Consider the following 27,125-nt stretch of genomic DNA (forward strand, 5'->3'; position numbering starts at 1 on the left):
CTTTGTGGTAGCAGTACAGTGCAAGAAATAAAAGTTATGACAAGTTATAAGACAAAAGTGAAAAAGAGGAATACTGAGGTAGTTTTCAAGGGCTGTTCATAAACCTGATGGTGGAGCAAAAGACACAGTGTGGCTCCTGTATCTCCTCCCAGATGGTAGGAGCGAGAAGTAGTCATATACTGGATGGTGAGGGTCCTTAGTGATGAATGCCTCTTCTTGAGTTACTGCCTCTTGAAGTTGTCCTTGAAAGTGAGGGGGGTTGTGCTCGTGATGGAGCTGGTTGAGTCTACAGCCCTCTACAGCCGTTTGCCAACCGATGCATTGAAGGCTCCGTATCAGGTGGTGATGCAACCAGTCAGAATGCTTTTCATCATTTATATATAAAAATCTGTAAGAGTCTTTGGCAACATACTGAATCACCTCAAACTGCTAATGAAATATAGCTGCTGATGTTCCCTCTTTGTGACTGCATCTGTGTGTAGTGCCAGGATAGATGCTCTGCGATGCTGACTGCCAGGAATTTGCCATTGTTCACCCCAGCCCATCAATGAGGACTAGTGTGTTTCTCTCGACTTCCCCTGTCTGAAGTCCACAGTCAATTATTTTGATTTGCTGACACTGAATACGATGAGGTTCTGCCAACAGCAGTGGAGGCAGGAATATACATTGGTGCAGGAATACCCCATTCTGCTTTTCAGACTTATCCTGTCATGTTATAAGATAACGGCACATCTAATAGTTGTGTAGATTTCTGCAAATAAAATGAAGTGGAGTGTTTTATGTTTAATGAAACATGTAACACATTTTATTGAATTCCAAAACCTAAACACAAAAGTATGCTAAAAAATTTTTACGTAACAATGTCATCACGGTAGACCATGGAATCCTCCAGATCTTGGTGGGCCGGTTTAAGGTGATCTGACGTGGCACAGTAGTTTTGTGACACCATGTCCAAGGCTACCATTTGGTTTCTATCATTTTAGAATGTCTGGAACGGAAGGCAACTATTCTTCTCCATCTCTGTCATAAATTGAATGTTTGGATGTATGTTCATTGGGGGGGGGGGCAGTATCCATTACATTATATCCTCTTTGGACATCAATACAAACAGGCAACTGTCTCCTCACCTGGAATTTTCAGCATTCTTGCCTCCTAGTGATTGGGACTACCTCGACAGGCCAACCACTGATGAAGGTGAACAGGTTTCACAAAGGAACACCATAAGGCAGGTCAGGAAAAACACCAAACTATCCAAACAAAGTTCAGCCATTCCACCACTGGACCAGGAAAGGATATCATCAATCAACCTGGGCAAAGCATTGATGAGGTGATTGGAACAGGCATCGCGAGGGGCTAAACTTTGCTCGTGTCTCTAGAGTTGTAGGTTATCGTGACTACATTGGCAGAGTAGAGCAAGCAACTTAAATCTACCACCGGATACTACGGAAGAGGTAAGGATAGAGGTCTGTATGGCCCTCAAAAGGGCCGTTTGCCAAAACAGAACATTACTGCGAAATCCAGCCATCAGGATTTTACCAGAGGACAAAGAAAATGCAATGTTCTTGGAGGAAAACCACAAGAAAGAACAACAGATTCTGGATGACCCTGCCTACAAACTCTACAGTGGGAATCCATGGATTCCATTGTGAGGATGACCTCCGCTTTACTGAGGAAGTCCAGACTGCCAACAGACATTTTGAAGACACTTCAGATTCAGGTGCCAGTACCAACAAGACTTTATGAGCTCCCTAAGATACACAAGGTGGGTTAGATTCAGTGGGATTGGAATGACTCTAAGGTGAAGATAATCAATTAGGCCCTTAAAAGGCCCAGTGGAAAAACCAGGAAACCTAACAGCAAGGAGGAACCCATTTCTACTGCTAGTCTTCCCTATATCTTCTTGGTTTCTGGAATGGTCGTCAGGATCCTGAAGAAATACCACATTAATATTATCCACAAACCTGTAAGAAAGCTCAAGTCACAGATTATGCAGGTCGAAGATGACCTGGGACCCAGATTCCCTGTGAACATGGAGCTGCGTATATCAGCAAGATGGGATACACGGTAGAAGCTCACATTAAGGAACACAGGAGGTGTATCTGTTTGGGTTACCTGGAGAAATCAGTGGTAGCAGAATATTGCATTCAACATAAAACTTCTATGCCGTGCCAATGGCTCTTGGGGCAGCCTGGTAAAAGTAACTACTGAAATGAAACTAGAGGAAAAGAATTTTAATAAAGACAAAAGTTTCACTCTAATTAAGAACTGGAATTCGATTGTAAACAAAGTGGGAGAGTAACACCTGATTGGATGAGGAATAACCAATCAGGAGGGACGTACTGATGAATTATGAGAGGAAGATGGTGACTAATATCAAAGAAGATACAAAAAGCTTTTTTTAAGTATATAAAAGGTAAAAGAGAATCGAGGGTAGGTATAGGACCAATATAAAATGATGCTGGAGATATTGTAATGAATGATGCAGAGATGGTAGAGGAACTGAATGCATATTTTGCATCAGTCTTCACAGTGGAAGACATCTGCAGTATACTAGACATTCAAGAGTGTCAGGGAAGTGAAGTTTGTGCAGTGAAAATTACAACTGAGATGATGCTCAGGAAGCTTAATGGTCTGAGGGTGGATAAATCCTGGACCTGATGGAATGCACCATGAGTTCTGAAGGAAGTCGTTGGAGAGATTGCGGAGGCATTAACGATGATCTTTCAAGAATCGATAGATTCTGGCATTGTACCAGATGACTGGAAAATTGCAAATGTTACTCCGCTACTTAAGAAGGGTGGAGATAGCAGAAAGGAAACTATAAACCTGTTAGCCTGACTTCAGTGGTTGGGAAGTTGTTGGAATCGATTGTTATGGATGAGATTATGGAGTACCTGGAGGCACATGACAAAATAGGTCAAAGCCAGCATGGTTTCCTGAAAGGAAAAGTTTGCCTGACAAACCTACTGCAATTCTTTGAGGAAATTACAAGCAGAGTAGACAAACGAGATGCAGTAAATGTGGTGTACATGGATTTTCAGAAGGCCTTTGACAAGGTGTCGCACATGAAGCTGCTTAGCAAGATAAGCATCCATGGAATTACAGGGAAGTTGCTAGTGTGGGTGGAGCATTTGCTGGTCGGCAGAAAACAGAGAGTGGGAATAAAGGGATCCTATTCTGGTTGGCTACCGATTACCAGTGGAGTTCCACAGGGGTCAGTGTTGGGACTGCTGCTTTTTACAATGTATGTCAATGATTTGGACCACGGTATTAATGGATTTGTGGCTAAATTTGCCAATGATACAAAGATAGGTGGAGGAGTGGGTAGTGTTGAGGAAACAGAGAGCCTGCAGAGAGACTTAGATAGTTTAGGGGAATGGGCAAAGAAGTGTCATATGAAATACAATGTTGGAAAGTGTATGGTCATGCACTTTGGAGAAATAAATGGGCAGACTATTATATAGCTGGGGAGAGAATTCAAAATGCAGAGATGCAAAGGGACTTGTGAGTCCTTGTGCAAGACACCCTAAAGGTTTACCTCCAGGTTGAGCCGGTTGTAAAGAATGCTAATGCAATAATGGCATTCATTTCTAGAGGTATAGAATATAAGAGCAGGGATGTGATGTTGAGGCTCTATAAGGCTCTCATGAGACCACACTTGGAGCACTGTGTGCAGTTTTGGGCTCTTTATTATGGAAAGGATATACTGACATTGGAGAGGGTTCAGAGAAGATTCACAAGAATGATTCCAGGAATGAAAGGGTTAACATATGAGGAACGTCTAGCAGCTCTTGGGCTGTATTCCCTGAAGTTCAGGGGAATGAAGAGGGATCTCATAGAAACGTTCTAAATGTTAAAAGGCCTGAACAGACCAGATATGGCAAAGTTATTTCCCATGTTGGAGGATTCTAGGACAAGAGGACTTCAGGATTGAAGGACGTCCTTTTAGAACAGAGATGCAGAGAAATTACTTTAGTCAGAGGGTGGTAAATCTGTGGAATTTGTTGCCTCAAGCTGCTGTGGTGGCCAAGTCACTGGATGTATTTAAGGCAGAGATATATAGATTTTTAATTAGCCAGAGCATCAAAGCTGAAAGCAGGGGATTGGGGATGACTGAATGAATTGGATCAGCCCACGATTGAATGGTGGAGCAGACTCGATGGGCCAAATGACCTACTTCTTCTCCTATATCTTACGGTCTTATGGTCTTATGAACTACAGGGGTATAAATACCATCAGACTAGACATGCCCAGACATCATCCCTGATACCTTTATCTGGCTGGAAGCCCAAGAAGAGTTTATTCGTCATATTCACTGGGAAAGCATTGGATCCTTTTCGATAAGACGTAAGGTTATAACAAGGTAGATTGTGAGGTCAACCATTTCAATAAACTGTTCAAATGTGGGATATACTTTTCTGAAAAGAAAAATGGAGGGTATGTGGAAGGGAAGGATTAAATTGGGGTTGGATGTAGATTAAAGGGTCAGCACAATGTCATAGCATGAAAGGCCTGCACTGTGCTGTACTGTACTATGTTTTATGATCTATGTTCTATAATGATAACTGCTGTTAATATCCAATGGCCATCAAATATGTACAATCACCTTGCAAGTAGCAGTAGACAATAGATCCTACAAGAATAGTTTAAGTTGTAAATTACAAATAATGCAGATATTGGGGATTTAACTGGTGGTAGTCGCAGGTCAAGGATCATCTGTGGAAAGAGAAAAGGTTAATGTTTCAGACTGATAGCCTTTTGTCAGAGTAATTTGTTTACCTCAGAGTTGTAGAGTCATATGGCACAGAAAATGGCCTTTCAGCAAACATTGCATCAGCTTTCAGACACCCATTTTCACTAATCCTGTTTAATTCTCTTTACTTTCCCATCAGCCGTCCCCATATTTCTATAGGTGCATTGGGGAGAGCATTCTGATTGCTTGCAGTACTGCCTGCATAGGGTCTCCAATGCGCAAGATCAGAAGATGCTGCAGCAGGTAGCAAACTCAGCCAACTCCATCCCTCCCCACCACTGAGGAGGTGCAAAACTAATGTGCAAATGAAGACAAATTGTGTAAGTAAGTAATAAAAATGCAAACAATAAATAAGCAAATAATTCCGAGGTCATGTGTTGTAGAGACCTTAAAGGAGAGTACAAGTCAGTGGTAGTAAATCTGGTCCCGATTGAACAGCCCACCACAACACAGAAGTGGCAATTTACAGTGGCCAATTAGCCTACCAACCCGCATGTTTTGAGAAGTGGGTGGAAGCTTCTCAAGAGAACGTGCACACTCCACATGGAAGGCACCCAAGGTCAGGTTTGAGTCCAGATTACTGGAGATGTGAAGCAGCATCTCCACTGGCTGCATCAATTGCGTCATTTGTCTTTGACCCATGGACTTGATGGAACTGATGTCCATCGATATACTTTCACTAAGTTTGAATCAATGGTTCAGGGTTAACAGTTCCCATGTCTCTGATGAGAAAGGTCATAATTTTTTAAGCCAGAAGGCAATTACTGGAATCATATGATATACTCCCACTGACAAATGATTTTTCCCATTTGTGCCTCTGTTAAGATGATAATTATTGGGAATTGTATGAGGTACTCCACTGTCAAATGATTGCTCCCATTTATGACTGTGTTATGTGGATAGATTTTCTGACTTCATCTGAAATGCATTGATTGAATTCTCTGTGAAGTCTCATTAAACAAGTGCATTGGTGAGAAAAAAAGGCTAACGTGATTCAAGCACTTTAATTGAAATATCAGCTTAACACAGTAAAGGCACTAAAACCAATTTGGCTTTTGGCTTTCACATAGGATGAAAGTCTCCAGATCTGAATCAAAGTCTCCACTGAGATTGCAACAATAAAATATTTGAAAAATAGCTAAATGGAACATGGAGCCTTCTCTTTACAGGTATTGGATTATTGCCAAGAAGCCAGATAATTCATTTGTCATTCAGTAATAAGTACAGAGTAAATGTGGTCCCATTGATGATTGGTATGGTAGAGTAGCCATTAGCACAACGTTATTCTATTGCCAGCTGTAAGGTCAGAGTTCAACTTCCACCACTGTCAGTAAGGAGTTTGTATGGGCATAGTTTCCTCTGGGTGCTACAGTTTCTGCTGACATTTGAAAGATGTACGATTAGGGCAGAGAGTTGTTGGCAGCAGAAGCATGGCAACTTTTGTGGGCTGCTCCTGTACATCCTTGGACTGTGTTGGTTTTTGATGCAAATGACGCATTTTGCTGTATATTTTGACGTTCTGATGTACATGTGACAAATAAAGTGGATCTTTAATCTTCTCTTTATCTTCCGATAGCTTTCTTTCCCCATGTGGGATACCATATAACCATATAACAATCACAGCACGGAAACAGGCCATCTTGGCCCTCCTAGTCCGTGCCGAACCCTTAATCTCACCTAGTCCCACCTACCCGCACTCAGCCCATAACCCTCCACTCCTTTCCTGTCCATATACCTATCCAATTTTACCTTAAATGACACAACTGAACTGGCCTCTACTACTTCTACAGGAAGCTCATTCCACACAGCTATCACTCTTTGAGTAAAGAAATACCCCCTCGTGTTTCCCTTAAACTTCTGCCCCCTAACTCTCAAACCATGTCCTCTAGTTTGAATCTTCCCTACTCTCAATGGAAACAGCCTGTTCACGTCAACTCTATCTATCCCTCTCAAAATTTTAAATACCTCGATCAAATCCCCCCTCAACCTTCTATGCTCCAATGAATAGAGACCTAACTTGTTCAACCTTTCTCTGTAACTTAATTGCTGAAACCCAGGTAACATCCTAGTAAATCGTCTCTGCACTCTCTCTAATTTATTGATATCTTTCCTATAATTCGGTGACCAGAACTGCACACAATATTCCAAATTTGGCCTTACCAATGCCTTGTACAACTTGTACACCCCCTTCAGAGCTTGGACTGTGTTGGTTGTTGATGCAAATGACACAGTTCATTGTATGTCTTAATGCACATGTGACAAATAAAGCTAATCTTTATTATTATCTTTATTATACAACCCAAGGGCTCACTGGCTTGAGTGACCAATAGAATTACATTTATTTCAGGGTTTGATGCACATCCTGGTTAACATCTGATTTCATTGAATCAAAGACAAGTCTGCAGTATTACAGCAAAATCACTTTAAGCAAGCTCTTATGATAGAGAAGGTTTAACAGGCTATCTACTGTATAACAGAGGGGTCTACATTTATTCAGGATCTTTGAACATCTTCCATGCCTAAAGAATTATCCTGTCTGACAGCTTTCCCATTTCCACTCTTCTCCCACTTCTTCCTCTCCCTTTCTCTCTCCCCCTTTTCCGCACCTTCTCCTCTCCCTCCATCTGTCGACTGTTTTCCCTCTGTCTGTCTCTCTCCCACTCTCCCTTTCCTTTTTCTCCCCATCTCCCTCCCCTTCTCCCTCTGCCTCCTTCTCAGTTTTATACTTCTTAAGTGTAAAGAGTTTCAAAGATAACAGCTTTATTTGACACATGCATATTGAAACATACAGTGAAGTGCATTATTTGCATCGAGAACAGGGTGCCACAGTAGTGCAGCAGTAAGCATGATTGTATTACAACTCAGAGTGCTGGAGTTCAGAGGTTAATCTCAGCATCCTCTGTAAGGAGCCTACGTGTGTCCTCCCCATGGAATGCATGGATTTTCTTTGGGTCTTTTGGTTTCCTCTCATAGTCCAAAGATGTACTGGGTCGGTTAATAGGTCATTTTAGATTGTCAATTGATTAGGTTGGGGTTAAATTTGAGTTGTCAGGGGTTGCTGGACAGAGTGGCTCAAAGGGCCAGAAGGGCCAAATAAATGTGCAGAGAGCAGGCCGAAGGAGCTGTCCATAGCTTACTAACCCCAATCTTTTGAAAGTGGGAGAAATCTGGAGCACTCAGAGAAACCCACGTGGTCACATACAAGGGAGAACATGCAGGCTCCTTACAGATAGCAATGGGAATTGAACCCCAATCTTTCAAGATTCAAGATTGTTTAATGTCATTTTCAGTACACAAGTATAAGGAGAGCAAAGTAATTAGTACTCTGGATCCAATGCAGCACAAAAAAACAAGAAAGGTAAAGAGCACAGTAATAATTTAAAAAGCACAATAAATATAAATACATAAGAGAGCTTATATTCACAGATTGATTGTATGTCAATAAAGTGACTCAAGACTGTATACAAGGTGACTGACGGAGAATAATAGAGTAGTGGTGGAGTTAGTGGGTAGAGGTGTTGATCGGACTTACTGCTTGGTGAAAGTAAATGTTTTTGAGTCTGGTGGTCCTGGCATGGATGCTAAATACGCTCCTCCCTGATGAGTGTGAGACAGACAGTCTATGAGCATAGTGGGTGGGATCCTTCATGATGATACTGACCACTTTCTAGTAGCTTTCTGTATATAAGTCCCTGCTGGTGGGTAGGCTGGCAGCAGTGATTCATTGGGCTGTTCTGGTTCACTGCAGTGTGGTTTCTGTACCATACAGTGATTCAGCTTGTTAGGATGCTCCCTGTTAGGTTTTGCAAGTTCATCAAACTAATTCAAAGGAAGACATTGGAGTCCAAAGTGTGAGCTTAACTTCGTGCTTACTTTAAGTGAGGTGTACATGTATTATGTGGTAGTGTGATAATGTATGGAATTCACATATTTATACATATAACTGTAAAGAATTATTTAAAGAACTAGAATGTTTTCTCAAACAATACATTTACAATAGTACTACTGAAATATTAAACACACAACACATCCTCCTGCTTAGCTATAAACTTTAACTCAATATAGAATGCATCTCAACTATATACACAGTATACTATATAATACAACTATTATATATTATACTCACATCCACAACATAGTAAAATTTAAATTGTCTCATTCAGTTCTAAAGATTTAACCACTGTGGAGGATTTCTTACTCTTATGATATAATGACTTTCCTAACAAGGAGGATCACTCTGTTTGGCAAGTGAAAGTTGTGATTCATTTTGTAGAATGACCAAAAGAACCAAACCAGTGTACAACTCCATTTTAGTTATTTTGTCATTCACATCTGACATAAGCCATGTTGCTTGTCTATTATTATTTTTCATCTTGTAAATCTCAAGGCTGGCCAGTCCTGTGTCACACTCATCATTTGAATCAGAATCAGAATCAGGTTTAATATCACTGGCATATGAAACCTGTTGTCTTCACAGCAGCAGTACAATGCAATAGATAATAGAAAAAACATGAATTACAGTGAGTATGTATACATTAAACCGTTAAATTAAATATGTAGTGCAAAACTAAAAATAATTAATTAGTGAAGTAGTGTTCATGGGCTCAAAGTCCATTCAGAAATCAGATGGCGGAGGGGAAGAAGCTGTCCAGAGTCACTGAGTGTGTGCCTTCAGTCTCCTGTACCTCCTTCCTGAGGGTAGCAATGAGAACAGAGTATGTCCTGGGTGATGGAGTTCCTTAAAGATGAATGTCACCTTTCTGAGGCATCGCCTTGAAGATATCCTGGATACTGCAGAAGCTAGTGCCAATGATGAAACTGACTAAGTTTATAATTCTTTGCAACTTATTTCAATCCTGTGCAGTAGCCTGCACCCACCCCCCCCCCCCCACCCAATACCCGGCAGTGATGCAGTTAGAATGCTCTCTACAGTACATCTGTAGAAATTTCTGAGCGTCTTTGGTGACCTACCAAATTTACTCAAACTCTGAGTGAAATTATAGATGTCATCATACCTGCATTAATATGTTGGGCCATAATAGATCCTCAGAGATATTGATACCCAGCAACTTGAAATTTCTCACTCTTTCCGCTTCTGATCCCTCTATGAGGACTGTTGTGTGTTCCCTTGTCTTACTCTTTCTGAAGTCCACAATTAGGTCTTTGGTTTTGCTGATGTTAAGTGCAAGGTTGTTGTTGTGACACCACTCAACTAGCTGATATTTCTTGCTCCTGTACACCCGCTCGTCACCATCTGAAATTCTGCCAACAGCAGTTGTGTCATCAGCAAATTTATAGATGGCATTTCAGCAGTGCCTAGCTACACAGTCATGGATGTAGAGAGATTAGAGCTGTGGGCTAAGCACACATCCTTGAGGTGCGCCAGTGTTGATTGTTAGCGAGGTGGAGAAGTTACTTCCGATCCACACAGATTATGGTCTTCTGGTTAGGTAGTTGAGAATTTAGTTGCAGAGGGGGGTACAGAGGCCCAGTTTTGAAGCTTTTTGATCAGGACTGTAGGAATGATTGTGTTAAATGCTGAGCTGTATTCAATAAACAGCATTCTGACATAGATATTTGTATTGTCCAGATGAACTAAAGCTGTGTGAAGAGCCAATGAAAACATATCCGCCATAGGCAAATTGAAATAGGTCCAGGTCCTCATTGAGACATGAGTAAATTCTAGCCATCAGCAACCGCTGAAAACACTTCATCACAGTAGATGTGAATGCTACTGGATGACAGTGATGAAGGCAGCTCACCCTGCTCTTCTTGGGCACTGGAACGATTGTTGCCCTTTTGGAGCAGGTGGGAAGTCTCAACTATAGCAATGAGAGATTGAAAATGTCTTTGAACACAGCAGTCAGTTGGCTGGCACAGGTTTGCAGATCATTACCAGATACACCATTGGGACCTGTTGCCTTGTGAGGATTCATCCTCTTGAAAGACAGTCTGATGTTGGCCCGAGACAGAGATCACAGTGTCACTGGATGCTGCTTGGTTCTTTTATTGAGAAAGAAGCAGAGATTTTTAAAGCCTTACTACCTTACTATTTTTTCCTCTCTCGTTCAGTACTTATTTAATTTAATTTGTTTTAATATTCTGTATACTTTTTACTGTAGCTTATAGTTTTTTATTATTATGTATTGCAACGTACTCCTATTGCAAAACAACAAGTTTCACAACATATACCAGTGATTTTAAACCTGATTCTAATTCTGGATGATAGATGCTGCTTTCTTGTGGTAGCTGTGGTGAACTACATATACCCCGCTGACTGCTCCTGTGACTCCTCCCATGGACCCAGGTATAAAGGTGATTGGAGCCTGAGCCCCGGCCTCAGTCTCCAGGATGTAGTCTGGTGGTCAATTGCCGCTTGTTCTTTCTTCCAGCCAATAAAAGCCTTTATCCCGCCTCATGTCTTGGAGAGTTATTGATGGTGCATCAATTTTATTGGCTGGAAGTTTAAAACATGAAAAGCATTTTACGTCTGGAAAAATTAGACCTTGATCTGCAAGACTCTGAAGCAGCTCTTGCCTTTGAACTCTGGCTTGCATGCTTTCAATCATACTTGGAACAGATTCCAGTGACTGAGCCTGCCACAATGTACAAAATATTACTATCTAGAGTAAGTCTGAAAGTATTCTCCCTTATCAGGGACCTACCGACCTACCAAGGGGCACTGGACGCCCTCAAAAGACAGTACCTGTGGCTGGTGAACACTGTCTACGCAAGACATTGCTTAGCGACGCAACAACAGCGACCCGGCGAGTCAAGCGGGCAGGTTCTCCGAGCCCTACAGACACTTGTGCGGGCTTGTGACTGCAAAGGTCTGACAATGGAGCAGCATTCGGAGCTCCTGGTACGAGACACCTTCGTTACGGGGATCAGGTCAGTGTACGTGCGCCAGTGGCTGCTGGAAAATGCCGATCTTACCTTACGCTCGGCGATCGAGACGGCCGACATGCTGGAGGCTGCTCTGCACAACGCTGACGCTGCCCAGCCGCGCGATCCCCTGCCAGTTCCGTGGACACTGCAGACCCCGATGCTGCCGGTTCCCGCGAGTGAATTCACCACCACCGCTGCCAGTCGCGAGTCCACGAACTCCCCGAAACCGACCACAGCTGCTGCCAGTCGCAAGCCCACGCAGTGTTACTTCTGCAGACTCGAAAAGCACCCCCAAAAATGCTGCCCGGCCCGAGAAGTGACCTGTTCCAGCTGTGGGAAGAAGGGCCATTTCGCCAAGGTCTGTAAGTCTGAACCAGGAGCGGGGTCGGGCAGCGCCACGTGTGAGGCATGGGGGCGGCCATCTTTGTTGGCACCACCTCGCCCCGCCCCCGACCCACCGGTGCTTACTGGGCACCAAGACGGCGATTCAACTCTGGCCTCCGTGACCCTCGACCAAAGCGCTCCACACCAGCTTGCAAGGTCAATGATGGACATCCAGGTGAAGGGGCACAGGACTAGCTGCCTGTTTGACAGGCAGCACTGAGAGTTTTATTGATCCGGACACGGTGCAATGCTGCGGACTCGTGACACGGCCGGTAAGCCAGAGGGTCACCATGGCTTCTGGGTCGCATTCCACAGACATCCGGGTGGGTTGTGTAGCTACAGTGGTGGTGCAGGGCACAGGATATCGGAACTTTGCGCTACTGGTCATGCCTCAACTGTGCGCGCCTGTGCTATTGGGGCTAGACTTCCAGAGCCACCTAAAAAGTGTGACTATGGCATATGACGGGCCCCTCCCACCACTCACTGTCAGGAATCCTCAGTTTTGTGGGACTTCGCCATATACCACGCTACTGACCAGGCACACGCACCGAACCTCACATCCCACCCAGCACCATGCCAACAGCTGCGCTACCGACACCACTTGCAGCCTCTCCACCCTCAAGATCCCTCCCCCACCGCTGTTCGCCAACCTGACCCCCGACTGTAAACCTGTGGCAACTAAAAGCAGGAGGTACAGAGTGGGGGACAGGGCTTTCATTCAGTCGGAGGTGCAGCAGCTGCTCAGGGAGGGGATCATTGAGCCAAGCACAAGTCCTTGGAGGGCCCAGGTGGTTGTTGTTCGGACCGGGCAGAAAAATAGGATGGTCGTGGACTATAGCCAGACCATCAATAGGTTCACACAGCTTGACGCGTACCCCCGCATCGCGGATATGGTCAACCAGATAGCTCAGTACAAGGTGTACTGGACAATAGATCTGAAATCTGCTTATCACCAGCTCCCCATCTGCCCAGAGGACCGCCCCTACACCGCCTTCGAGGCGGGCAGCAGGCTCTATCACTTCCTGCATGTCCCTTTCGGTGTCACAAATGGTGTCTCAGTCTTCCAGAGGGAAATAGACCGGATAGTGGACCAGTGCCAACTGAAGGCCACATTTCCCTATCTGGATAGTATCACCATCTGTGGTCACGACTGGTCGGATTACAACGCCAACCTCCAACGATTTTTCCAAGTGGCTAAAGCCCTGAACCTTACTTATAATAGGGACAAGTGTGTGTTCGGAACCACCCAACTCGCTATTCTTGGGTATGTCGTGGAGAACAGGGTCATTGGCCCTGATCCCGACCATATGCGCCCCCTGTTAGAATTCCCTCTTCCCACCACCCTCAGACAGTGCCTGGGCTTCTTTTCCTATTACGCCCAATGGGTCCCCCATTACGCAGACATTACCCGTCCCCTGATCAAGTCTACCACATTTCCCCTCTCTGCCGAGGCCCGCGTGGCCTTCAGCCGCATTAAAGGGGACATTGCCAAAACAACGATGCATGCGGTGGATGAGACCATTCCCTTCCAAGTAGAGAGTGACGCCTCTGACCGCGCTGGCTGCTACCCTCAATCAGGCAGGCCGGCCAGTAGCATTCTTTTCTCGGACCCTTCAAGGCCCTGAAATTCGGCACTCCGCGGTGGAGAAAGAAGCCCAGGCCATAGTGGAAGCTATTAGGCACTGGAGGCACTATCTCGCCGGCAAAAGGTTCACCTTGCTGACCAACCAGCGCTTAGTTGCGTTCATGTTCAGCAACCAACAGCGGGGCAAAATCAAAAAGGATAAAATTTTGCAGTGGAGAATAGAACTCTCCACCTACAATTATGATATCCTGTACCGGCCTGGAAGGCTCAGTGAGCCCCCTGATGCCCTATCCCGGGGAGCGTGTGCCAGTGCACAGCTTGACCAGCTATACGCCCTCCATGCAGATCTTTACCACCCGGGGGTCACCCGATTTTACCACTTCGTGAAAGCCCGGAACCTGCCGTACTCCCTTGAGGACATCAGGACGATGACCAGGGACTGCCAAGTCTGCGTTGAGTGCAAACCGCACTTCTACCGTCCTGAAAAGGCGCAACTTATCAAGGCCACCCGCCCCTTTGAGCGACTGAGTGTTGACTTTAAGAGCCTCCTTCCCTCCACCAACCGCAATGTCTACTTTCTCAACATTATCAACGAGTACTCGCGGTTCCCCTTTGCCATCCCTTGCCCCAACACCACTGCCATGTCCGTCATAAAAGCCCTGCACCAGCTCTTCACTCTGTTCGGATATCCCTGCTATATCCACAGTGATAGAGGGTTCTCCTTTATGAGTGACGAGCTGCGCTGGTACCTGCTGGCTAGGGGCATTGCTACTCGTAGGACCACGAACTATAATCCCTGAGGAAATGGACAGGTGGAGAAGGAGAATGCCACAGTGTGGAAGGCCACACTTTTAGCCCTTAAGTCAAAAGGGTTGCCGGTCTCTCGATGGCAGGAGGTCCCCCCTGAGGCACTCCACTCTATCCGCTCCCTGTTATGTACGTCCACCAATGCCACCTCTCACGAGTGCCTATTCTCTTTTCCCAGGAAGTCTGCCACTGGGACCACCCTACCGGCTTGGCTGACATCCCCAGGGCCAGCGCTGCTCCGGAAACATGTGAGGGGCAATAAATACTTCCTGCTGGTCGAGAGGGTTCACCTTCTACATGCGAACCCCCAGCATGCCTACGTGGTCTTACCTGATGGGCGGGAGGACATGGCCTCCATCCGCGACCTGGCGCCCGCAGGAACAGCAGACCACTACCCCGAACACTCCATAGTAACTATGAACCCTGTACCTGAGGTGACACCGCGCACACCGAGCCCTACACAGACTCCTCACAACACTCCTATACCAGGCATCTCGCATGCGCATATACCAGGTGCCTCGCTCACGCATGAGGGATCACTGACGCCTAGTGGGCTGACACCTCCAGTTAGGCCGGAACCAGCACAACCTCCGTCTCCGGTGCAATCACCACCGGCACCTGTGAAATCACAGCCGGTGCTACGTAGATCGCAGCGACAGATTCGACCACCTGATAGACTTAAACTGTAAATATACTTGTAAGAAACTTCGCCCCATGGGGACTCTCTTTTAAAACAAAGGGGGGGGGTGAATGTGGTGAACTACATATACCTGCCTGGACATGCCCCCCCCCCCTGCTGACTGCACCTGTGGCTCCTCCCACGGACCCCGGTATAAAGGCGATTGGAGCCTGAGCTCTGCTCTCAGTCTCTGGGATGTAGTGTGGTGGTCAATTACTGCTTGTTCTTTCTTCCAGCCAACAAAAGCCTTTATCTCGCCTCACGTCTCGGAGAGTTATTGATGGTGCATCAGTAGCATTCCTTGTAGATATGCTTAATGGTGGGGAGGGCTTTGCCTGTGATAGACTGTGCCTGGATCATCACTGTTTGTAGAATTTTACATTCCTCAACAATGGCACTTCCACACCAATCTGTGATGCAACCAGTCATGGACTTACAACTTCTTTCTGTAGTCAATAATCAACTCTTTGTTTTTGCTGATGTAGAGTGAGAGGAGGTTCTTCTGGCACCATTTGATCAGATTTTCAATCTCTCTTCTTTTCAGAAATTACAGAAAATACACCGAGGGACTGAAAGTTTTCACTCTTAAAGTCAAGTCACGGTAATAGCCAGAAGTGATCTTCAAGAAATGATAGAGAAGTTGCAAACGGAATCGAGCAAAAGACAAAATGTCCTTTTAGAAGAGAATTAGCAGAGAGACAAGAATGAAGGCTGGAATATCAGGAAACCAATAGGTATTTGGCTGTAAAGAAAGATCTCACTTTGTAAGGAAGTGCAGGAAATTACAGGAGTGTTAGGAAGTACAATCCTGAATTGTTATTGGTCCATTATTGTCATACCGAGATACAATGAAAAGCTTGGCTTGCATATTGTTTATACAGATTAAATGATTACACAGTGCATTCAGGTGGGATAAGGTACAACAATAATAGAATATAGAATAAAGCGTAGCAGCTATATAGAAAGTCAATGCATGCAGACATTTAGATTTAGATCATAATGAGGTTGATTATAGTCAAGAGTTCATGTTATTGTACTGGGGTGTCATTTCTTACAAAAGTAGGACCTACCTCGTGCCTGATGGTACACCCCTTTCTATCTTGTTGATATATTTCTATAGGTAGGTAACCAGAACTGGACACAATACTTCAAATTTGGCCACAACAATGTCCGGTACAACTTCAATGTGCCCCAATTAGGTAATGTTTAATTTGTTATGAATGTACATTGGACACAAAATCTTTACAGATGCTGAATACTGTTAGTGACCAGTTGCAAGTACAATTGTGAACATGTTGTAATCTTACATAGTAAATGCCTGAATGTAAGCATAACTAGTTTTGTAAAATTCAGTGAGAATACGTTTACCATTTTTTTTCAATATAGAGCATTATGTTTCAAATATGACGATATTATGGTGACTCCCCATCAACTACAAGGAAAAATACTAGCTCAAGAGGTTGTTGCATGGTTTTTGCCTCTACATTATTTAATTTTACTTGCATTTCATTTGAGACTGGTTTTGTTTACTTGAAATTTTGACTTTAATCAAGGGATTAGTCCAATGCTCTTATATAACCTTGATCCAAAAGCTTATTTGATATTAACCTCACAAAGTTAATATTGCACATTGCTACATAGACTCAAAACCAACTTGTGCAGAGTTTTATAATGTGCTGTATTGTTAAAAATAATCATAAACTAAGTAATTATCCTTCTCTTTCATTTCTCATTGGATTTTCCTTGTCCCAATTGACTTTTTAATTTAAAATTCAAACCTGAACTTCAGAAATGCAAATTCTGTGCAGCCTTCATTCTTGGTAGCACTGTTTGTAACCTTATTATTTAAGAGGTCAGTTTTCCTGTGTGGCAGAGCTCAGAACCTTACTTGCAGGTTTCTTCAGTTCTGATCATCGTGAACTACTTTATGTTGTACTGTCATCAAGTAAACTAGGTGTGGTTCATTTTTCTGAATCAAAAACATTTTTATTATCACTAACATATGTCGTGAAATTTGTTGCTTTGCAGTAGCAGTAAATATATCCAAAAATAAGCAGAGTAAAAAAAGAGAAAAAATACTGTTAGCATTAATTATTCATTCAGAAATCTGATGACAGATGGGAACAGCTGTTCTTAAAAGCTGTTCAGAGTATATTAACAGTATCAATGGTTACAGGGAGAAGGCAGGAGGATGGGGACAAGAACAATAATAAATCAGCTATGAAGGAATGACAGAGCAGACTAGATAGGCTGAATAGCCCAATTCTGCTCCTATGTGTTATGGTGTGCTGTATGACTCTGACTTCACATTTGTTTAATACCTCCATCATTTCTTTATCCTGATTATTTTTGTCTCATCCCACAAAGGCCTCATAGCAATTTTTGATAATCCTTTTCTTATTATAGGTCTAGAAAGGCTTACAGTGTATTTTTATGTCTGTCAACTGATTCATATTCCACTTTTCCTTTGTTAAATTCCCAAGGTCCTTTGCTACAGTATTAAAATGTCAAAATATCCAGAATAATTTGCTCTTTTTGGTGACATATGATTTTTTTTCCTTTTGATACAGTATAACAATAGGTTTAACTTATTAGTCGTGGTTGGATCTCTTAACTTCAAAGGGATGTATATTTGCTGTAAATGGATGAATCGATACATTGAAAACAATGTTCCAACCGATAAAATAAAATGAATAAAAATGCACGATTATGGCTTGAGAGTTTTTCTGATTTGAATCAGAACAAACTACATTTCAATCAATGATTCAGATTCCGAATTCATAATCGGATTCACATTCAGATTAGATTTGCCACACGTACAGTGAAATACATCATTTGTGTAAACAACCAGCACACCCTAGGGCGGGGGTCGGCAACCCGCGGCTCCGGAGCCACATGTGGCTCTTTTAGGTCTGTGCTGCGGCTCCCTGTTGCTTTGGGAAATAATTGGTTGTGGCGACCCTTTTCCTGGCACATCCGAACCGACTCACAATAAGATAGCCTACGGGGGTTTGCGAGCACAGAGCTTTGGAGCCTCTGCGCCATGGGGGGGGGGGGGCAGGTTGAGGGAGGCTTAAAAGTGAGGCTGAAGATTTCGAATAAAGTTTTTTTCCTTCGACTGCAGTTACCGACTCCGTGTCGTAATTTTAGCGCTGCGTGTAGCACACCGCTACATGGTCAGTATTTAATTAATATGTTTTTTATGTTAGTTTGTTAGTTTTTGAAATGTAAATCTAAATTTGAAGATTATGGTGATCTTGTACAATCTAAATAAGACGTTGTGGCGGGCGACCCATTTCCTGACACATCCGAACCGGCTCACAATTAGCCAGCGTTCAGGCTAAGGGAGATAGCCTACGGGGGTTTGTGAGTACGTGTCTTTTGCAGCATCCGCGCCCATGGGGGGCGGGTTGAGGGAGGCTTAAAAGCAAGGCTGTTTAGTTCGAATAAAGCTATCTTTGACTGCAGTTTACTGACTGCGTGTAGCAATCGCTACAACGTGTTTTTATCGCTGGCTGTCCAGAGGGGAGGTGCTGAAACGCTTTGTCGCGCGTCTGGAAGAAGTGAAAACTTTCCTGGGCAGCAAAGGGCTCAACTTTCCTGAGCTGGAACAGCCAGAGTGGCTGGAAAAGCTACACTTCATGGTAGACATGACAGCGCACCTGAACACGCTGAACACAGCTCTTCAACGGGGTAAGGACGTACAGCCCTGCACATGTTGGGGGATGTTTTGCATTCGAGCACAAGTTGACGTTGCTTGCCAGAGATTTACAGAAAGGCACATTGTCTCACTTCCCCAATTTGAGAGAGTTCAAACAATGTCACGACATGATAAATTCGGAGTATTTACATTCTGCAATCATCGCAATGCAAACATCGTTTGGGAAACGCTTCTGTGAGTTCAGAGAGGAAAAAAACACATTATCCTTCCCGGTCACTCCCCTAAGCATCGATCCATCCCTACTGAATACGACTGCATTGTCAGGTGTGAGTCAACCTGAAGAAGTATGATAAATATTTTAATTGCGTATTATTTTACGTATATTCATATGTTTTCATTGTTCAGTGAAATAGTCCTTTTATTTTTCAGGTTGACAGCTGGCTGACGTTATTTTTGGTTTGCTGCTGGCGGCAAATTTAAGTTTGGCGTTTTTCATAAATACAAGAAGGACTCAAATAGACGTTGAGTATTTTACTTAAAAGTAACCTTCAACCCAACGTCTTTTTTTCGGAGTTCAAAATGTTTTTGTTGCATGCAGAAATGTAATTTCGTTTTCTCTGCAGGAGTTCATCAATTTCATAAATGCAACACATTATAGTTTATTTATACATAGCATAAAGGCAAAACAAAACGTTGTATGCAGTGTTATTTCATTTTAAATGTCAAACGGGTTTTGCGGCTCCCAGTGTTTTCTTTTCTGTGGGAAACGGGTCCAAGTGGCTCTTTCAGTGGTAAAGGTTGCTGACCCCTGCCCTAGGGCATGCTGTGGACATCCTGCAAGCATTGCCACACATTCCAATGGCAGCAGAGCAACGCAACACAAAGAGCAACAACAACAGGACAACGCTGGCAAAACAAATCGCTCCCCACCCAACACCTCTAAAAAAAAACAGACGGGACTCCACCAGGACAGGCCGCCATGACCTGGGGATCAGAATCAGAATCAGATTTATTTATCACGTGTACATAAAAACATACAATGAAATGAGTCATTTGCATTAACAACCAACAGGCTTACAATGTGCTGGGGACAGCCTGCAAGTGTTGCCACACATTCTGGCACCAACATCACATGCCCACAATGTTTGGCAGAACAACACAGAACACAATAAGGAACAGAACAACAACAGCAAAACAAACGCTCTTCCTTCCTCCCACATACGCACATGCACAGTCCTCCAAACCCAGGATTTTCAGACTCGACTTGTGTATTCACAGACCTCTGATTCCCTCACATCCCTATATCTAAAACCTAACTTGACCCCTAATACCCCTCTCTGTCCCAAAACCATCCCACAGCTTAGTGAAGTCTTCACTAGAACTGAAAGCAACAGAACGTGGTTTTTCAGAGCTTGCAGATAATTTTTTTTTAAATTTCACAAAATGGGGGAAAATCTGTTACGTTTTTCAAAATTGATCCTAGGAATAAACTCTTGATCAGCATACACACTATGCTGTATATGTACCTTTTCTCAACTTGTACTTCTACATAATACTTCTTTATTATCTGTTAATATTGAATCAGAATCGGAATCAGGTTTATTATCACTGGCATGTGACATGAAATCTATGAATATTAATATCGTATTAATATTATTCTACATGCTGTATGTGACATATATATTGTGTTTTGTACCCAGGCCCTGGAGAAATATTGCTTCATTTAGCTGTAGACATGTGATAGTTGAATGACAGTAAACTCGAACTTGAACTTGTAAAGATAATCCAGTACCGAGTGTCACTTGATGTACATACAATCAGTAAGCAAATAAGCAAAATTTATGTACTTAAATTCGTGTGTTTTTTTATTGTACTCTTTATGGTTATTGTGTTTTTTTATAAGTAACAACTATTTCATTACCCTTTACATCTGTGTGCTGATGAATGACAACAAACAATGTTGAATCTCGAATCCTGGGATTGTTTCAGCAGCCACAGAAACACCATTAAGTAGCACAACACATTTAAATTTGTGTTATCTTCTTTTCTGAAAAATAACACAAATTATTTTCAGATATGTTAATTGAACACGGAACATCCTAGTAACAAAAAGACTTTGTTTAAACATTTTTGTGTGCATCCACTCTAATCACACAGATTAAAGAAATTATGAATTATACAAAGCTGTTATAATGGAATCACATTTTTCACTTGGCCTTTTAAAGGCAAGCACTTGGACTATTGATGAAATGATTTTAGGCATGGAACTCCAGTTGCAAATGTTATTATATGTTTGATTTATGTGCAACTGCTTTGCTCTCGTTTGATTAGATGTAAGGCTTAATACTCAATTTCCAAAGTAACACACAGTTTTTTAGTAATTCACTGTGTCTCAATTAAGATGCTTGACCTAGTGTCCCCTGATCTCTGAAGTAGCTGCAATGAATTTCAAGGGTTTGTTTCGAAGAAAATCACTTAAGGTGACGGGACAAGTTCAAAGATCTGTGAAGTAAGCTTTGTTTTATACAGAGTGTGTAAGTGCAATCAAGGTTGGAGGTGTAGGCAAATATAACAGAAGTGTTCAAGAAGCTCTCAGAGAGGTGCATCAATGTGCAGAGTATGGAGTGATATGGAACTTCTGTGGGCAGAAGGGATGAGAGTCAAAGAGCCATAAAGCACTGCAACACAGAAAGCGGCCTTTCAGCTCAGCTGATATTCTGTCTAGTCCCACTGACCTGCACCTGAACCTATGCCCACCACACCCCTCCCATCCATGTACTTACCCAACTTTCTCTTAAATGCTGAAATGGAATTAGGTGTTATAAAGTTAAATTAGTTTCGGACAACATTGTGGGCTGAAGGACCTTCTCCTGGGCTGTACTTTTCTATGTTCCATGTTAAAATAATTGATAATCTACAATCAATTTTAGTCAAAATAGGAATTTGATCATGATCACAGTGCAGTAGTGGGTACAAGCTGGTTGCGTTACGACACAAACTCGGTATAGCAGCGGTTGAAAATCCTGACCTTGTGGAAGGTACTAGATAAATCATTATTTTGCAGGACCTTCTGTGGGAGAACTACATCTCCTCCATTAACAAAAAGGGTCAGCAGAGGTAAAATTCCGTCTTCACCAGAACATACAGGTGTAATTCTCCACTGCCATTATAGAGAGTATCCTCACGTCAGCAACTGTTGTTTGGTTTGGTGCAGCTCCCTGTACCAATATACAAAAACTACAGAGAACTGTCTGGTCAGCAGAAAGCTGCAGTCCACCATCACTGCAGGATTTGCATGTGTTGAGGATGAAATAACGGGAAGGATCATTGCGGACACCACCCACCCAACAAAGGGCCATTTCTGAAAGCTTCCTTCTGGAAAACCCTACAGGGCTGTAAAGACAAAAGCTTCATGACAGCTACAAAATTTCTTCCAACAGACAGTTAATCTGATCAACCATTCTGGTAAGCCCCCTTCCCCTCTCTATCAACTGCCTGCACTGCACTGTAAACACTTTTAACCACTTTTTATAAAGCGATTTACTGTACATAGTAAATACATGTTCGTATTTATGTATTTATGCACAGTTTATTCTATATCTGTACTTCTAAGTTTGTTTTTATATAATTCTATATTCTTTATAAATGGTGAATGCTACTGATTTTTGTTGCATTTTGCACTAACACATCACAGGTACTTCTTAATACATGTAAATGTACAATCAGTGGTCATATTATTAGGTAGAGGAGTGGAACCCAGTGTGGTTTTCTATGCAAACATGAAGAAATCTGCAGATGCTGGAGATTCAAGCAACACACACAAAATGCTGGTGGAACGCAGCAGGCCAGGCAGCATCTATAGGGAGAAGCACTGTCGACATTTCGGGCCCAGACCCTTTGTCAGGACTAACTGAAAGGAAAGATAGTAAGAGATTTGAAAGTAGTGGGGGGAGGGGGAAATGCAAAATGATAGAAGACTGTAGGGGGTGGGATGAAGCTGAGAGCCATGATCAAGGGGTAAATAAAAGGAGGTATCACAGATTTGTCACTGTGCCTCGGCCTCCAACCTGATGGCATGAACATTGACTTCTCTAACTTCCGTTAATGCCCTTCCTCCCCTTCTTACCCCATCCCTGACATATTCAGTTTGTTTTTTTCTCTCTGTCTGCCCATCACTCTACCTGTTCTCCCTCTGGTGCTCCCCTCCTCCTTTTTTTCTCCTGAGGCCTCCCGTCCCATGATCCTTTCCCTTCTCCAGCTCTGTATCACTTTCGCCAATCACCTTTCCAGCTCTTAGCTTCATCCCACCCCCTCTGGTCTTCTCCTATCATTTTGCATTTCCCCCTCCCCCCACTACTTTCAAATCTCTCACTATCTTTCCTTTCAGTTAGTCCTGACGAAGGGTCTCGGCCCAAACGTCGACAGTGCTTCTCCTTATAGACGCTGCCCGGCCTGCTGTGTTCCACCAGCATTTTGTGTGTGTTACATACTCAAAACTACATTGCTAGTGGAACGTCTCATTGATAATTCCATGAGCATTGTTGACGAATTTTATGTGACGTTATCAAGTTAACAGATCCATATGCACCCTAACCTATGAGCAATTTATTACAATATTGTCTTTGATGACATGCCATATTTCTTGTGGTCAAGATGTACAATCTGTGGCACTTTAAGATGAACAAAACTGGTTTGGGTATTGTTTTAAAATTAGTTCCTACGGTGTGGTTTGTGCAGTAGCACAGAGATAAGAAGCATCATCAGAACTCAGCTCATATTCCCAATGTTTTCAACTCTGATCCTCTATAACTTTTAAACTTCAAAGGCATAGTCTTAGAGTGCAGGGATGGGGATGAATTTCTTTAGCCAGAGGGTGGTTAATCTGTGGAATTTATTGCCATAGACATCAGTGGAGGTCAAGTCATTGGTTGTGTTTAGAGTTTGATATATTCTTGATTAGTAAGGGTGTCAAAGATTACAGGGCGAAGCCAGGAGAATAGGGTTTAGAGGGATAATGAATCAGCCATGATGGAATGGTGGAGCAGACTCGATGGGCCAAATGGCCCAATTAAGCTCCTACGTCTTATGGTATTAAGGTCGTGATTGTATTCATCCCTGGTTCAGTTTGTGCCTGTACTATGTCAAAATTTGAAGAAACATTTGGGCATGAATCCTATAAAACTGATTAAAAACACTGGAAAGAATTTGATTGATATTATGTTGCAACACTGATAAAAGTTTAAGGCTAGCCTCCAACCTGATGGCATGAACATTGATTTCTCTAACTTCCATTAATGCCCCTCCTCCCCTTCTTACCCCATTCCTGATTTATTTATCTCCCCCTGTCCTTTTTTTTTCTCTCTCTGTCCATCACTCTTTGCCTGCTCCCCTCCCCACTTCTTTCTCCGTGGGTCCCCCATCCCATGATCTTTTCCCTTCTTCAGCTCTGTATCCCTTTTGCCAATCACCTTCCCAGATCTTAGCTTTTCCCCTCCCCCTCCTGCCTTCTCCTATCATTTCAGATTGCCCCTTTCCCCTCCCACTTTCAAATCTCTTACTAACTTTTCCTTCAGTTAGTCCTGATGAAGGGTCTCAGCCCGAAATGTCGACAGTGCTTCTTCCTGTAGATGCTGCCTGGCCTGTTGTGTTCCACCAGCATTTTGTGTGTGTTGCTTGAATTTCCAGCATCTGCAGATTTCCTCATGTTTGTGTTTCATACTGTTGATACAGCTTAAATCATTACATGGTATGTGGAAGTAGAACAAGGTAAAACTGTATGGATTAGTAGTTTAACTGGTCACATGAGTATAATTGGGCAGCACAGGCTTGTTGAACCAGAAGGGCCTGTTATTAGAATTAGAATTTCAATTTTACATCTATCCCACAACATGAGGAAGTAAAAATCTTTGTGTTATGACTCCGTTGCAATGTACAGACATGTGAATTTAAAACACTAATGGCTTGTAGAAAGAAGCTGCCCTGTAGCCTGTTGGTCCTGGCTTTAATGCTATGGTACCGTTTGTCAGACGGAAGCTGCTGAAGCAGTTTATGGTTGGGGTGACTGGTGTCCCCGATGATCTTCTAGGCCTTCTTTCTGCACCTGCTGCTATAAATGTCCTCAGTGGAGGAAAGTTCACATCCACAGATGCACTGTACCTGTAAAGGGGCTTTCTTCTTTTTTTCTTTGTTACTGTGTATGTAATCAAAATGGCTTCTTTGTTTTGCTAGAAGTAGGAATGCTTCTTTGATGCGAGAGAGTGCTGGAAGCTTGTTTGGGTTAAAATTTACTGATAACGAGAATTGTATTCCTTTGTAAACCAATTGGGATTAATGTTGTTCTTTCTTCTGAGTCTGTAAGCTATTGTTGGCGGGCTTTTGGGCAGATTGGCGCGAGGGGGTGAGAGAGAGAGGATGCAATGCTGTAAGCTGGGCGAGGAACGGACCCCAAGCGGGGGTCCGAGGCCAGGAGGTACTCCGAGGAGAGGAGATGAAGCTAGATGTACTTGGTTGACCACTTCGGATGGTCCTGAGCTGCGAGTCGAGGAGTTCGGAGGGGATTGAATGGTGGCCAGAAGACTTCAGTAATTGAGCTCCAACGGTTGTGCACAAAGTGGTTTGGACTTTGATAAGTTTGGCGCCTTTTCTTTATTTATTTTCTTCACATATACTGTATCGTTATTAATCACTTAGTTATAGTAACCTTTATAAATTGTACTCATTTAATCGCATGTGGTGTACTGTCTGTTTTTGGGCGAGGCGGAGACATCACACAGCATCCACACCAGCTGATTACCCAGTTTGGCGGGGCCGAAGGCTGCTCCCCCTAGATGGGAAAGAGCTGAGCGAGCCTGAGGTGACCCAGGGGGTTACATACCACTCCCTGCAGTGCCCAGCAATCAAGGTCGGTGTAGTTCCTGTACCAGGCAGTGATACAGCCAGTCAGGATGCTCTCGGTGGTATCCCTGTAGAAGGGCTTGAGGATTTGGAGGCTCATGCCAAACTTTTTCAGTGGCCAGAGGTGGAAGAGATGCTGTTGTGTTTTTTTTTGCCTCAAAGCCAGTGTGAGATCTTTGGTGATATGTATACCGAGGAACTTGAAACTACTCACCCTCTCAACCGCAGACCCATTTTGTTGACCAGTTCCACACTCCGTTCCTCCTGTAATCCACAATCAGCTCTTTTGTTTTTTGGACATTGAGGGAGAGGTGGTTATCCTGGTACCACATCGTCAGGGTGTCAACCTCTCCTCTGTAGGCTGTCTCATCACTGCTAGAAATAAGGCCGATCAAAGTTGTGTCATCTGGAAATTTGATCAGCAGATTGGAGCTGTGTGTGGCAGTACAGTTGTGGGTGTAAAGTGAGTAGAGGAGGGGACTCAGAACACAACCCTGGGGGGTACCTGTGCTGAAGGTCAGAGGGGCAGGGGAGAGGGAACCCATGCTTACCACCTGTCGGCAATCCAATAGGAAGTCTGTATCTCTAAATAAAATAAAAATAAAATAACAGAATGCAGAATTAAGTGAAATAACAATATTGTGCAAGACCCTGCGTATAAGATGAGTACTTGACCTCACAATCCACCTCATTTTAAGATTGAGGAGCTGGAGCTCAGATGTTGCCAGAGGGCAGCTTCTTCAAGCTCATCTGCGAAAGTTCAATTTCTTCCCTTTAACGTCTCTTTCTTTCCTTCTCTAGGGGGATGGAGTTCTGTCAGAGTCCGTGATCTACAGCTGCACTCAAACTGTGGTTCTTTATGGTGGTGGTTCCCACTCCCAAGGCTAACCAACCAGCCATTCTTCAATATCGCCAAGATGAGGCCTGGAAGATCTGTACCTTTGGGGTAAGGTCCTGTGGCCTTGTGGATGAATCAATTCCATGCTGGTGTTGCCAGGCATTCTGGGAGAAATGGAACATCACGATCAGCGGATTGGCTGTTGGAGGCCTCTATATGCGGGTGACCTCTCTCTCTCTCTCTCTCTCTCTCTCTCTCTCCCCCTCTCTCACTCTCGGTAGTGGGGGAGAGTTTGCTGCCAATTCTAGAGTCAGAATAAAAGCGACTTGGCAAACTGCAACATTGCAATCAGCGAGTTGTTTTGTTTTGTGGGTCTCACCTCTCGCTGTGGTAAGGGTGACACCTTTCCTTCCCTTGTTAGCGAGAGAACGAGCCTGTGGTATGTCGAATTGTAGGGTGAACAATTAGTTTTTGATGGACTGCAGGCCATGGTCTTTATTTGGGGATTCTGCTATTGTTTACTTAGTGGGTGGTAGGTGCTGATGCTTCCTGCTGAAATAAGTGAGAGCAGGGGGAAGAGAGCAAGGAGTTTTTGGGGTTCTATGCTGTAATTCATTCTTTGGGTTCTCTTCTGTT

The 27,125-nt window shown here is 43.4% G+C and overlaps 1 protein-coding gene across 4 annotated transcripts; it reads left to right on the top strand.

Moving 5' to 3' along the window:
* Window positions 1–11,353: 11,353 nt before the first annotated feature.
* LOC132400303 (histone acetyltransferase p300-like) lies at window positions 11,354–26,828 on the top strand. 4 transcript variants are annotated; one of them, XM_059981265.1, is made up of 3 exons: window positions 11,354–12,297; window positions 14,596–14,827; window positions 15,641–17,727. In XM_059981265.1, the coding sequence occupies exon 1, from the start codon at window positions 11,358–11,360 to the stop codon at window positions 12,243–12,245; it is 888 nt and encodes a 295-aa protein (XP_059837248.1). In that variant the 5' UTR covers window positions 11,354–11,357; the 3' UTR covers window positions 12,246–12,297; window positions 14,596–14,827; window positions 15,641–17,727. The 4 variants fall into 4 exon arrangements, with proteins under 4 accessions (XP_059837248.1, XP_059837250.1, XP_059837249.1 ...); XM_059981267.1 differs by lacking the exons at window positions 14,596–14,827; window positions 15,641–17,727 and adding an exon at window positions 26,453–26,828; XM_059981266.1 differs by lacking the exon at window positions 14,596–14,827 and having other exon boundaries at window positions 15,641–15,654.
* Window positions 26,829–27,125: the final 297 nt, after the last annotated feature.

Source organism: Hypanus sabinus, chromosome 10, assembly GCF_030144855.1.
Source record: "Hypanus sabinus isolate sHypSab1 chromosome 10, sHypSab1.hap1, whole genome shotgun sequence".
Classification (NCBI taxonomy): Eukaryota; Metazoa; Chordata; class Chondrichthyes; order Myliobatiformes; family Dasyatidae; genus Hypanus; species Hypanus sabinus.

Bases quoted from the DNA above. Each gene is read 5' to 3' on its own strand.
- LOC132400303 (XM_059981267.1), top strand. From the start codon at position 11,358: ATGTACAAAATATTACTATCTAGAGTAAGTCTGAAAGTATTCTCCCTT.